Source organism: Rhagoletis pomonella, unplaced genomic scaffold, assembly GCF_013731165.1.
Source record: "Rhagoletis pomonella isolate Grant_MI unplaced genomic scaffold, Rhpom_1.0 Rhpom_scaffold_00267, whole genome shotgun sequence".
NCBI classification, from domain to species: Eukaryota; Metazoa; Arthropoda; class Insecta; order Diptera; family Tephritidae; genus Rhagoletis; species Rhagoletis pomonella.
The window spans coordinates 88308-102930 of record NW_023458821.1 but is presented as its reverse complement, the minus strand read 5'-3'; the positions used below and the strand labels follow the sequence as shown (position 1 = coordinate 102930).

Below are 14623 nucleotides of genomic sequence, written 5' to 3'. Positions count from 1 at the left end.
GCACATGCACCACGGTGATTCATCCGTTCAGATACAATTTGTGCATCCCTCAAAATCTATCAAAAATATTTTAAAGAAATTAGATATTGTTTAAATAAACATTGTAAATGACTATCAACTAAGTTAATATAAATCAGGGATCATTACGTTTAGAATATTTATAATAAAAACTATAATTTGCGGCTGAAATGACTTTTTAATTTCCGACCAAGTTTAAGACCCTGCAGTGACATGGAATTTTTTGATTTGCAACTGGTTTTACATAGTATTCAAATCAATATTTAGTTCTGCTAACACCCTAAACAGGCTTCGTTTGTACACCAACGATAAACGCGAAGCAATTGTAAATCCGAAAATTTGCATGCCAGCACAGGGCCTAATCGTAATCTTATGATTTTTATTTTATTTCTCAATTTTACTATCATACATACATACGTATAAGATCATGGTTTCAAATTGCTTGCCGATTTTCAATGCTTTTGTTGCTTATCTGCCACTATTAAGAATTAATTAGTGAAAGCAGACAGCTGAATCGAAAAAAGTGTAGAAAAATCATTCGCCTTCACATACTTGCAGATGTTATTTGCTTGCGCAGTCGGTTGAACCGAACGGCTTTGAAAGTTTTGGTGATGCAGGAAGCGATAACAGTGCAAACCATTTTTTCAGATATTCTCAATTGTAGAGAAATTTAAAAGAATTCGTTAAGATCTCATCCGAACTTTGCCGAACTTTCTAAAATGATATAAACTTGCACACTTCAATTCTTTTACGAAATTTCGGAAGAAAATCGGTAAAGCATTGAAAATAATACCCCTATGAGAAGAATTTCTCGCAGAATATTTTCAGAATTTTCTTTATTTTTCGTACAGAGATTTCTTTAGGAGTTCGTGTCAAGCACTTCATATAATTTTCTTTGAAGATTCGTAAAAAAATCGTTATAGAAACGAGATACTCCTAAAGATTTTGTTAAGATTTCGGGAACTTTGGTTTGCAGGGAAGTTACGAGTCATTTTTTCAGCTTATAAAATTTTACCGAAACCCCCTAGAAAACTACTTCGTTTTTGATAATGATAACGCGACTGCTAGAATAACGCAGCGACAAGAAAAAGGGGAACCAAAAATAACGATACATAAAACTTAACATTTGCTGAATCACTGTAACTGAAAGCGAATAATTTTCTCTACCCTTTTTGGCTTCAGCTGTTTGCTTTTGCTGATTTATTTTTCATAGTCGTTGTTAAGGAATTACTAATGCTTTGAAAATGGTACAGAACAGCTTGCTTAGAAAAAAAGGTTTTGCGTTCTTACTTTTCAGTCAGCAATACAAACCCTGTATAAGACGTACAGCCGGTCTCACCAGAAATTTAAATGGAAAATGATTTTTGTTCTGTCACTTTCCATATATGATTTAAAAAATTAAAATCATTTTTCACTTAAATTGCTTTCGTGAAACTGGCTGTTATTTTGTGATTTTACTTTTTAGATGACAACTAATCGTTTTTTTTATTGGTTCGATCATCTCGACCCCCACAATAGGGTTCGGAAATATTCATACAATGAACGTTCGCGTACATACATTTATGATTTATACACGAACGTGAACGTACCAAATATTCTCTATTGATTCTCCTTCGTGAACGGGAAGCACAAATAGTCAAAATTCCTGAAGTGGGCCACTTAATTATCACTGGTCGAGATATTTATGATTTTTTTATCTTTTTGTAGAATTTATGATGTATTTGAAGATCCTAAATTTTTTTGGAAAATTTTAATTTTTGTATGAGATTGTTTAAACAATTTTCAGAAAAAGATTGTTTTCTAGCGATCTACATGATGAATCCGGCTGAAATTTGGTATGAGAAATAAATAATAATATAAATAAATAATAATCAAGCTTTCGAACCAAAAAATCGACCACTATTTTTTTTAAATAGCAAAAATTTATTAAAAAAAAATTAAAATAAAAAAGTGTTCCCAATGTATTCCAGAAATTTTGTACCAAAATTCAGATTCCTTGTTTTCTGATGAGTAATTTAAAAAAATAAATAAATTGGAAACTTTCATACACTCAGAGGTTATGCTACTTTTTCTCCTGATGTTTCGCATACACGCCACGTGGCACCTAATTGGGGGCTTCTTAAAAAGTATATTTAAAGTAACAAAAAATTGGAAATGGGATATTTGCAAATCATGCCAAACACAAGTCAATCGCAAGCATGAAAACAATTTAAGAAGTGAAAGAAGTTTGGAAGCTACTTTTAGAAGCTGTGTTGAAGCTACTTGAGAAAAAATGTGTTTAGATAAATAAGTTACTTCAATCTTCAGAAAAGCCGATGAAGTGTATAAAAACAATACTGCCATTCTAACCCCTAACTACATATAACGGGTAGTGGTGGACTTCTTTGACCGGAAAAAGCTTTGGTAAGAGTAACTTACAAAAACAAATACTTATGGGTTATTAAATAATTTAAAACTTTCTTAATTTAAATTACAGGATTTGACCAGCGTGAATCAAAATTAGAAGACCCAGCTTGGAAGTTAGGCAGGAACATCTGTATGTATGTATTTATGTATGTATATAGTAATATGTAAAACATCTGTATTTCATTTATTAAATGTTGTAACTTATTTATAAGTATATGTATATCAATATATTTTTAACAATGTGTGTACCAAACGACTTTTTGCGATTTAATAAAAATAAAATTTGAATATCATATTTGAAAACGCATATTTTTAAAATGAAGAAAAAACACTTTTGGATTTAATTTCACATGCGCATATTCAATTATCAAACAATCGTTTTTAAAAGCGATTTGAAAATGTTCGTATCAAAACCAAAAACATGGATTTTGGAAATTGAATTGAAAACTTTCGTTCTCAAAGTTTAAATAAATATTGTAAACCTGGGTCAAAACGTTTTTAAAAGTAAAACGTTCCATACAAATTTGAAAACGAAAATTTCTCCGTGTGTAGTAAAAAAATGGATTCATGATCTTAAAGTGGCAATTTCTAATTAACCTTTTCAAAGCCGCAAAATTTCACTTTTAACTACAGTCCCGATGGAATGGAGCATTCGTCAAATGAAAGAAAATTTCAATGTATCGCGAGAAGAATGGCGTCAAGGGCCGAAAAATTACATTTAAAGAATGGATACGGATCTAATCCTCCAACGAAAATTGGAAGCTGCAACTTTGGAAAAACTGAACCATTTTACCTTTCTGATGAAAATAGTCGAAATGCTATGCTACAATCCAAATGAAGATTGTTATTTGTCTGCTTGCAAGAACTGCCCAGGGCCTTCAATAATTTCAGAAAAGCTAAAACTTTAGCTTGAAAGTAATGATGTCTTAGAAATGGAATTTCAACAGTGGTCAAGTACTGATAGGTAAATATTTATTAAACAATAAACAAAAAGTTTTTACATAACACAATTCAGTATATTAAATATCTTATGACTTTAATTCATTTCATAGTTATCATATAATGTATTATTATTATAAAATGTATTTAATAAAAACGTTTGCTAGTATTAATAAGTAATTCGTTTATTATTTATTAATGTGTATTTTTTCTAAATCAGGTGTGAACTGTTGCTACGTTTTGTTGGAAGAGAAGAGTTTTTGGAAGAATTGACCAGAGATTTACCACATGTAGTAAAGCACGATTTTCTAGCTAGCAGCCAATCTAACTATTTTACAAAAACAAAAAACATCGTAAGGGAAGGTGAATGTATTATCGCACTTGATTTTGCTGAAAATTATACATGCCAAGTTCAAGATGCCTTCCAATCTCAACACTGGGCTAACGCTCAGCCAACACTTCCACCCTTACGTAATTTATTACAAAAAAGAAGGCGCTATAAAACATTCAAATTATGTTGTAATATCAGAATATTTACATCATAATGCGAACGCGGTACACTTATTTAACTTAAAATTATTAACTTTTTGAAAGCGAAATTAGGTTCTTTTGAAATGAAAAAAATTATGTATTCTTCCGACGGTGCTGGATCACAGTACAAAACAAATTTAATTTAATTAACTTCATTAACCATAAACTAGATTTTGGAATGAAGCTGAATGGAATTTTTTCCCTACATCTCATGGAAAGGGTGCTTGTGAAGGGATTGTAAAAAGACATGCCTATCGGTCTAGTTTAAAAAAATTATGATTACAACACCGAAAAGTTTTTTAAATGGGCAAAAATTTTTTTTAAATTTTTTTAAATTTTAGAGCCTCGATATAAAATGCCGAAAAGGTTAACTCTACTCGCCAGTATCATTGTTTTATACCAATTAATGATAATAAACTTGTATGTAGAATATTTTCTGAATTAAAAAAAAAAACAAGTTACAGAGACTGTTATGAAAACCGAAGCCAATAAAAAATTTAAATTTGTTCTTAACATGCACTATGTATGTATGTATGTATATATTTATTTATATAACGTAACTCACTTATTTGCATATCGCACACGATCTTCAATGGTGACATAACTCAAAATTACACGTTTGTCAGAAAATGCGAAAAACTACTGCTTAGCCCTTGTTAATCATTTGGGCTAGGGATACTTTACCTAAGGTTTTTTCAAAAAATTTTAACAAAAACTTGCTCCAGCTTGTGTTGAAAGATAAATAAAAGTTATGTGTACATTTTTGGCGCATAATTTCAAAATCGATAAAGTTTAAATTGCCAAATTTTGAATTGTGTTACTTTTAAAGATCATTTGCGATATGTACTATTCACGAATTCACATGCCACACTCGCATATAACGGTTTTATGCTGTAAGAAGTGCGCAATTAGGCGCTGCCGCGTGGTCGTGTATGAGGAACATCAGGGGAAAAAGTAGCATAACTTCTGACTGTATGAAAGTTTCCAATTTTTTTTTTAATTACTCATCAGAAAACAAGGAATCTTAATTTTGGTACAAAAGTTCTGGAATATAAATAGTGATCGATTTTTTTGTTCGAAAGCTTGATTATTATTTATTGCTCATGCCAAATTTCAGGCGCATTCATCAAGTAGATCGTTAGAAAACAATATTTTTCTGAGTTGATACTTACAAATTGTTTGAACAATAACTCATAAAAAATTAAAATTTTCCAAAAAAAAATTTAGAATCTTCATATACATCATAAATTCTACAAAGCATTAAAAAATCATAAATATCTCGACCAGTGATAATTAAGTGGCCCACTTCAGGAATTTTGACTCAAAGTAAGTCCAGATCGTTCGCGTTCGCGTTAAAATTAGACTAATATTTTAGAGAATTTTATTTATATATGGGCATTCCCATGGTGGCGCACGTGACAGTCGTACGATTTCGATGTGATACAAAAAAGGAATACCATTTGTTTTCTTTAACTTTTTTGGGCCATTGTATAGCACATAATTGGCTCTATATTTAACCGAAAAATGAAATCAATCGAGCTGCTTGGTCCTGAAATATAAGCATTTAAAAAGAGGGTCGTTACGTGACAAAAAATGGAAGTTGATTTTTTCTTTTCTTACAAAATCGCAAAACTCTGCGAATTGCGGATGGCTATTTTCATGAAACTTATTTTAATATGATTTGGAGCAATTCTAGTTGTTTTTAGAGTTTTTTGAATTAATGCAAATTGTTTCAATTCTCTTTTACAACCCCAAGTGTGAAACGTGACGTGACGTGGCGTGACGTGACATAAATTTCCATCGTTATATTTTTGTTAATATTGCTTTTAAATGAATTTTCAACGCAAATAAAACATGTATTTTATGTAGAATATACTTTATATTTTGACTTCAGCGCCAATTCAGGGTCAATTTATTAGAAATCTATGATGTATTATGCTTCAACCACATACGCCAAATTCGAGCCAAATCGGACCATAAATACGGTTTTTCGAAATATCTTGACCTTGGCACCACCTAGGAAGACCGTTTTATGCAAACATGATTCTACTTACATAGCCAGTATATATTTTAAAAAGCAGACAAATCGGCCCGTAAATACGTTAGATATAAAACTTTTATTTTTTTTGTCGTGGTGGACCTTCCGCTGGAAACACCCATATATAATTTGATCTTTGCGCGCGACTTTGCAAATATATGAAATTTTTGATTTTCAGCTCCTTTTTGCATAATTTAGCGAAAAGAATTTATCAAACAATGAAAAAATCCCACCAGATATTGGGAAAAAAGCAAGTATTGACACCTAAGTCATTTTATTGTATAACCTATGTTTTCTGAGAGTGGAAAGCAGGAAACAAAAATTACCCAAAATTCCATCACATTTAATGACTGGGCCCACATTTTTTGTGGGTTTTGAACGTTATAGTAATCCAATCTTCCCCATATTTTATATGTAGGTTTTTCTAATAAAATAAAGACTACAAACTAAATTTCATCGAAATCGGATGAGATTTAATGTTTCCGCCCACAAGAGTAGATGGCGTGGCAATTAATCCATCTTTACAAGATTTCATAATTCTCTATTTCTAAGTAAAACTAGAGCACATATCAAGTTTCAGTGAAATCGGAGCAGGTGTACTATTATTTCCATCTGCCACCATATAGTCGAAACACTGTGCAGCGTTATGTAATTTTATAATAAAAAGTAGAGCTGTGCGATTAATTGATTATTCAAAATTTTAATTAATAATAAAGTAAATAACTCAATTATTCGATTAATCGGAAATTATGATTACTCAAAAGTTCAGTTACTCGAGTAATCAAGATTTTGATTAACCAAAAACAAAAATATTTGATTAATTTGCTTTATGATTAATCAACATTATGAATAAAATGAGTAATCAACATTTCAAAGTACTCTTTACATACATACATATAAAGCAGTTGAAGTTCCTTGATACTTTGAAAAAAACGTATCTGTTTTCAAAAATTAAAATGAAATACATACATACATACATATTTTTTTCATATACAGAATATAAAAAAGAAAATAAGCATTTTCCAAAGCAACCTCTTTTAACGAGCAAAATTGATTTTTTTTGAGTAATCATATTTCAAGTAACTCGATTAATCATCGTTTTGAGTAATCAAAATCTTGATTACTCGAGTAATTGATTAACCGAATAACTGATTAACCAACTTGCTCGAGTAATCGAATAATCGCACAGCCCTAATAAAAAAAGGCATACATCTGAAAAAACGACTGCGACAACAAGTAACATTTAAATCGTATATTTTTTTATTATTACCTGAAAATTTGGATAAATAAGAGCCTTGTAAAATTATAACATAACATACCATGACATAAGATAACATTAACAGTCTGTACGACCTAAAGCAGCTTTCTAGGTTCATCAGAAAATGGATACTTTTGAAAGTTTATAACTAAGTATAACAGTGACTTTTGGAAGAAGAGTTAACATTTATGCTATTTTTTCAGAATAAAAAAAGATTTTGCAATGTATTTTTAGTGGACATGAAACTACTTTAAATACTGGTGCGTAATCCACCAAAAACTAAAAATCGAAAATATTTTACATAGCGCACTTTTCAAGTAGAATACTCATTTGACCGTATTGTAATAGTAATACTATGTTTTAGGTCTACGCCAATTGTTATTGGCCACGATAGATTAATTTAAAACTTATCTTTAGCCCGCGCAATTGAATCAAAGTGTATGAATTTTGAAAATGAAACTTTGGCTTGTAATATCTATGGAATGCGGTTATTGTTATAAAGAGGACGATATATAAAACTAAGGGTTATTAAATTTAATACCTAACGTTCATTTATCATTTTTCAATAAGTCTACAAGTTTTTAAGATATTAAGATAAAACTTACAAAAACTATAATTTTCCCTTATGAATTTTAAATTTTTCATTAGTTCAGCAACCAAATGAAAAATACAAAAAAGTGAGGATGTTTATATGATATTAAAAGGACCATGGGCTTGGTCACGCCGATTTGGTCAGTTTTCAAGATCGTGGTGAATGAATTCCAACATGTATTGTCAAAGATCGTTTGATAAGTTAATAGTAGTTTCAAGCATATAAGTATTTACATACATTAACATAATACAATTAGGGTGAGAAACGCCCATTTTAAGTCCATTTATGCGGTGTTAAAAATTGGTGCGGGATGGTTTCATTAGTCACCGAAGAAGCACATTTTTCGCGGTTTCTAAATTTTCCGTTATATGAAGGTATGGGAGGTGCAATAAGTGTTTAGATATACATAAATATTTTAGTTAATTCCATTATGTGAAAAGGTGAGTGCAGGTAAATGCACTAGTTTTTAACATATCCTTGGAAACCCTTTTGAGAAATCTCCAATTGAACGATATTGCTTTGCATTCAGCTCGAACGAAAAAAGTCACTCCCTGGCACGCTTTTCTATAATCCGATTCCTTCATTTAAACGTTATTTATATGTACAATTATAGCGACATTTTTAGAAAAAACTGGAGATCCACTGAAGTTTCTCGATATAACTTTGGTAAATGTACTCGATCGGTACGTAATAATTACCAAATTGAAGCGAGACTTACTGCTACTTATTTATGAAAATCGTTCAGATTATAAGCAAATTATTTTTTATTTAACCAATTTTTTTGTCATTTTCCTATATTTGTAATTTTTATATTGTATGCATAAATATAAGTAAATTAATTAGTGTTTCTAGGAGTTGAGCCTGTTCAGTGTTTCATACTCATTTGCAAAAAAAAAAATTACCACGATTAAAATTCCCATACAAATGTAATCTTTTTTAATCATAAAACATTTGTCGTATGTATCGCAAAACTTTGAACTTACGAAAATTCGATGGTCCTCTACTATAACGACACAATTAAAATTGGAAATTAAGCTATGTAACTAATTCTAAAATTTTAAATTTTTAAAGTTTAGTTTGCACTGAGTCTCCAATGAAATGAAAGAAATAAAAATGTGCAAATGACTGAATTTACGTATTGTTTTTTGTTTTTATATAAAGAAAACGTATGTTCGTAACATATTTACAGCATAAGAGATGTACAGATTTTTTTTATTAAATACATGAATATGTTTTTGTTATGTTTTTTCTAATAAGTAATCATTATTTAATAAATATGTCTGGTTTTTTCATCGTCGTTGAAATAGATACTTTAGTATTGTCGTATGTTCTATGGACAAAACAAAGTGGTGAGTAAACGCTACTTACGACAAATGTATACGGAATGAAAAGTCAATTTTCTCAAAACTAATAACACCAACTACGTCTGCTTCAAAAATTACAAAAATCTACCGTACAGTTTCAGATTAATTCGACCTTAAACTTCAAAGTCAATTTTCTCAAAACCGTGTTTTGTAACATTCGACATCCGTGTTCTGAGACGATATTCACCCAGTATTTAACAAAATTTTTGGTTTCTTACTTTTGGTTTGCAATAGTTGCCCATTTCTGAGGGCTATAAACGCTTGATGGCCTGGTAATTAATGGATTTTATCTGACAAATAAAGATGTGCGTCCTTTCCTTTGCTTTACCAGAACGGAAATGTCCATTTTCCTTCATTTTCTTTGTTTCTCTTCATTCTCATAGGGTTACCATATATGTAAATATTTCGCTTACAAACTAATAGAAGTGTTACCACATTAAATCTTTACAATATTTCGCTTACAAACTAATAAAAGTGTTGCCACATTAGCATTCCTTACAATTTACAAATGTTTACTTAATAACTATTTCACCATAAAGCGTTGGTTTTCCATCATGCTATAAAGAATGTCTTGGACAAAGAAGATATTAGTTACATTTGAAAAAAATTTTCCATTCAAGGCGGAAAAATCATATCCATTTCCTTAATGGACAAAGTTAAATGTGATTTCAATTATGCAGCTGCATTATTGGTGAGTATGCAAAATTGCACTATACAAGATAACATACAAATTCTGCTTTTTCCAATAAGCAATTTATAAATCTGTTTTAAGACTATACCGCAAACTAAAAAAAGCTGCTATAATATACCGTGGTATACGAAAGAGTTAAAGAAAATCAAGAATTTGATAAACAGTTTTTTTTTTTTAATCTAAGCAGTCGAACTCCTTACATCATAAAGATAGATATTTATATTACTCGAGTGAATTTAAATCTCTAAGTAAAACACTTCACAGAAATTATATTCGTAAATTCGAGTCGACATTAAATCGAACCCGAACGCTTTTTGACGTTATGTTAAGTCAAAGAGATCGTGTTCCAGTATTCCCTCGAATGTTTTCATTAATGGTGCTCATGCTAATTCCTCCTTAGAGGTGGCAAATCTCTTTGCTGATTTTTTTAGTTCTAATTACGAGAATGACTCGTATCCGGATAATGATGATTACTCACTTATTAACTCCCCGATTAATTTTGGAGCACAAACCGTAACGCTTATTGCTGTAATAGAGGGTATAATGCATATTAAATCATCATCGCAAACTGATGATGGATTTTCCTCCCGCCTTTTAAAGAAATGTCTAGCTTTTGCGTACCCACTTCTTTTAATCTTCAATAAATCTCTCGAATGTTGCAAATTCATTGATGCTTGGAAAGTGACATCCATAACACCTATTTTTAAATGTGGTAACAATAATGACAATACCAACTATAGGCCAATTTCTAAGTTACAAAATGACATTACCAACTATAGGCCAATTTCTAAGTTATCAACAGTTTCAAAACTGTTTGAATTCGTGAGAAAAGAAAAATTATATTTCGCAACCAAGAGGCTAATTTCAGTCAACCAGCATGGTTTTATGTCGGGCAGGTCCACTGCCACAAATCTCGCTGTTTTTTCCGATTTCTGTCTTTGTGCTTTCAATAAACGTACTCAAGTTGATGCCATCTATACTGACTTTTCAAAAGCTTTTGATAAAGTTAGTCATTCTCCTTTAATTGCTAAATTAGCCAGTCTCGGTTTTCATTGTTTTTCTCTCTTGGGTAAAATCCTACATTTCGGCGCGTAAGTGTGTAGTTTTAGTTGATAACGTTTCCTCTAGGTCATTTATCGCTTCCCCTGGAATTGAAATTTGGTACGAAAACGTATCTATGGTAGGTGCTTATAGAAGAGTATCTTAATATATAAAAATCAAGTGTCACTGTGTTCGTTTAAGCCAATCTCCGAAACCGCTTAACCGATTTCAATGAAACTTCGTGGGTGTGTTATTTTTTTTTTCATCGAAATTTTTTCTATGTTCTCGCATCATGCTTATCTAATATATAAAAATCGAATTCTTCCTACACGGATCGACCGATCTTTATGAAATTTTTGTGTTATATATGATAGGTATGGGAATCGGATGTAAAGCATATTTCACACCGCTAGGTGCAGGGGGCGTGGCACCTCCCAAACAACTGGTCATGAAGAAAAGTTAGGGCTGTTGGAAAAAGGGACGTGGCAACTGATTTATAATTTCGAATTAGTTCATCAACAACCCAGTTTTTAGCTTTATTGGCATCAGAAAAAAAACGAGTTTTGAAACGTGGGTCACAAAATGTTGCAATAGTGAAGCATTGTCGTTGTTAAATGTTTAGTCCTATAATCAAGTAAATTTTTTTATAATAGTTCTATAAATACTTTTGATAAGTGAATCGCAATTTCATACCTTTTGCGACAGGGTTGCATTGGCTTCAGTTTATCAGGTTTATTCTGTGAAATCGCTGGATAAATTTATCAGAAATGTGTAAACGAGTTTCCATACAAATTTTGACAGTTCATTTATAAAGTTTACACAATTATAAGTTTATACGGTTTACATTGCATAGTCGTTTGACATGTGCTGTGGACCGTGTAAAGTGCTGTTTGATCAAAATGATAAACAAAGTGAAAGAACAAGTGCCCGATAATTTAAATAAAAAGAATAAATGAGGAAGAAAAGAAAATAATTCGACTTCATTTTAGAACTAATAAATTATTTCAACAAAAACTGAAATTTTATGGGTTTTTTGACGTGTGTAAGTCAAACCATCTAATTACACACACATATCTGTGCACAATAATTTAAATAAAAACACATAATTGAACAAGGAAAAAGTATACGACTTAGTATTAGTATTAACAAATGAATACAAAGCTCTCTTAAGCTTCTCTTCAACTTCATCCAAAACGAAACACTGAAATTTGATGGGTTTTTTGAAGCGTGTAAGTTAAACCATCTAATTACACAGAAGACAGTTTGATCAAACAATGTGACCATGTAAGGTCCATATAAGGCATCAACACACATGTGCGATTCTGACGGTGCGAATCTGCGAAAATTACAACAATGCCGCAACTATTTATTGGAAATTGCAGACCTACGCGTTCGGAAACGAAAAAGGTTAATAGGCGGGTTCTGTATAATTTAAACAAAAATTAACGTAAGAAAAGAAAACATCTTGATTGTTCAAAAGCAAAGAATTTGATGAAGATTGTTTTTTGTTTGTTTATAAGATGCCATTTTTCACTGCGATAGCATAGCACAGATGTGTGCGTAATTGTGTTTTTGAAGTGGTATATTCTGTAGCATCAGAAACGGTGCGGAGGTCGAGGTGAACTCGAGCCGGCAAAAAAACAATATTGTGAAATTTATTAAGGGCAGCAGTCTACCGGATATCCGATCGGATATCCGAATCCGGCTGTTATTTTTTACAGGATATCCGTAATCCGGTTATCCGGCAAAATCTGTATCCGGCACATCCCTACTAAAAATCATGAACGTGAACTCTTGGTGAAAATAATGGACCAATATGTTTCAATACAAAAAATTTATTTTGGGCGGGACGGAGTTCGCCGAGTCTGCTAGTCTATATATATAAAAACGAAATGTTTTCCGTATGACGGCGATGCCTGACCAAACGGCTGAACCGATTTAAATTCTGTAAAAGGCACTTTTTTGGACATTCTGTGTGGAAGGTTTTTCGATTTAAAAAAATTTGAAACTTTTTGTTGTTGTTGCCGAAAAATTACGAATGCTGAGACGTCACGATTTCACAATTTCACAGAACAGACAGAATCGAACAAACTTTTGACAAAGTATCGTCATGACACCTGGGCCTATAATAGGGTAAAAAAATTGGGATTCGACAAGGGTGCGTGGCACCTCCCATAGGCGTGAAACTTTTAATCACCCATAACTTCGGAACTATTAGTCACATGAACTTGAAATTTGGTATGCAGTCATATATATAGTAGGTGCTTTAATCAGCCATAACTGCGGAACTATAAGTCACATGAACTTGAAATTTGGTATGCAGTCATATATATGGTAGGTGCTTACAGTAGAGTATATATAAATAACTTTGTAAAAGTGGGCGTGGCATATCCTATAGGCGTGAAATTTGTTATCAATCATAACTTCGGAACCATATCTATGGTAGGTGCTTATAGTGGGGTATCTTAATATATAAAAATCCCATGTCACTGTGTTCGTTTACGCTAATCTCCGAAACCGCTTAACCGATTTCAACAAGATTTTGTGGGTGTGTATTGTTGGTTCCAACATAAAGGATAGGATAGTTGTAAACTCGAGAAAGAATATTTTTTTTTTATCGAAATTTTTTCTATACTTTTCGCATTGGGCGAAAAATGAAATGTTTTCCGTATAACGGCGATGCCTGACCAAACGGCTGAACCGATTTCAATTCTGTAGAAGGTACTTTTTTGGACCTTCTGTGTGGAAGGTTTTTAGATTTAAAAAAATTTTAAATTTTTTGTTGTTGCTGAAAAATTACGAGTGCTGAGACGTCAGGATTTCATAATTTCATAGAGATTTCTGTACATTAAATTTCACTAACCTATTAAACGGCTAGCCCGATTTGGTTCATATTTGGAACGGCACCCTGAAATTGTGCATATGGAAACTGTGCATACGAAATAATGCATATGTAAAAAACCGAAATAATGCATACGAAAAAAACCGAAATAATGCATATATGCACAGTTTCGGTTGAAAACCGAAATAATGCATATGAAAAAACCGAAATAATGCATATATGCACAGTTTCGGTTGAAAACCGCAATAATGCATATTAGAAAAACCGAAATTATGCTATGCACTCTTTCGTTTGAAAACCGAAATAATGCATATGAAAAACCCGAAATAATGCATACATGCACACTTTCGTTTGAAAACCGAAATAACGCATATGAGAAAAACGAAGTAATGCATATATGCACAGTTTCGGTTCAAAACCGAAATAAATCATATGACAAAAACCGAAGTAATGCATACATGCACAGTTTCGACTCAAAACCGAAGTAATGCATATGACAAAAACCGAAATAGTGCATACATGAAAACTAACTTCTTTCTGAGTAGGCGGCCTTCGGCCGCGCTTAGGGATTATAACCCTTACTAAGTAGAATTCTCCTTTCTGTGTTGCCAGAAAAGGGGGCCGGAAGTATTTTTGCGCAGAACTTCTTTCTGCGTAGGCGGCCTTCGGCCGCGCTTAGGGACTATAACCCTTACTAAGTAGAATTCTCCTTTCTGTGTTGCCGGAAAAGAAGGGTGGAAGTATTTTTGCGCAGAACTTCTCTCTGCGTAGGCGGCCTTCGGCCGCGCTTAGGGATTATAACCTTACTAAGTAGAATTCTCCTTTCTGTGTTGCCGGAAAAGGGGGCCGGAAGTACTTTTGCGCAGAACTTCTTTCTGCGTAGGCGGCCTTCGGCCGCGCTTA

The 14623-nt window shown here is 32.2% G+C and overlaps 1 protein-coding gene across 1 annotated transcript in view; it reads right to left on the bottom strand.

Moving 5' to 3' along the window:
• The window catches only part of LOC118750491 (ferredoxin-dependent glutamate synthase 1-like), a gene marked incomplete at its 3' end in the record, with an annotated part of 53695 nt that continues 39072 nt past the window's right edge, over positions 1–14623 (bottom strand). Inside the window, 1 exon segment of the mRNA XM_036485204.1 lies at positions 1–56. Coding sequence (XP_036341097.1) covers positions 1–56 — 56 coding nt within the window.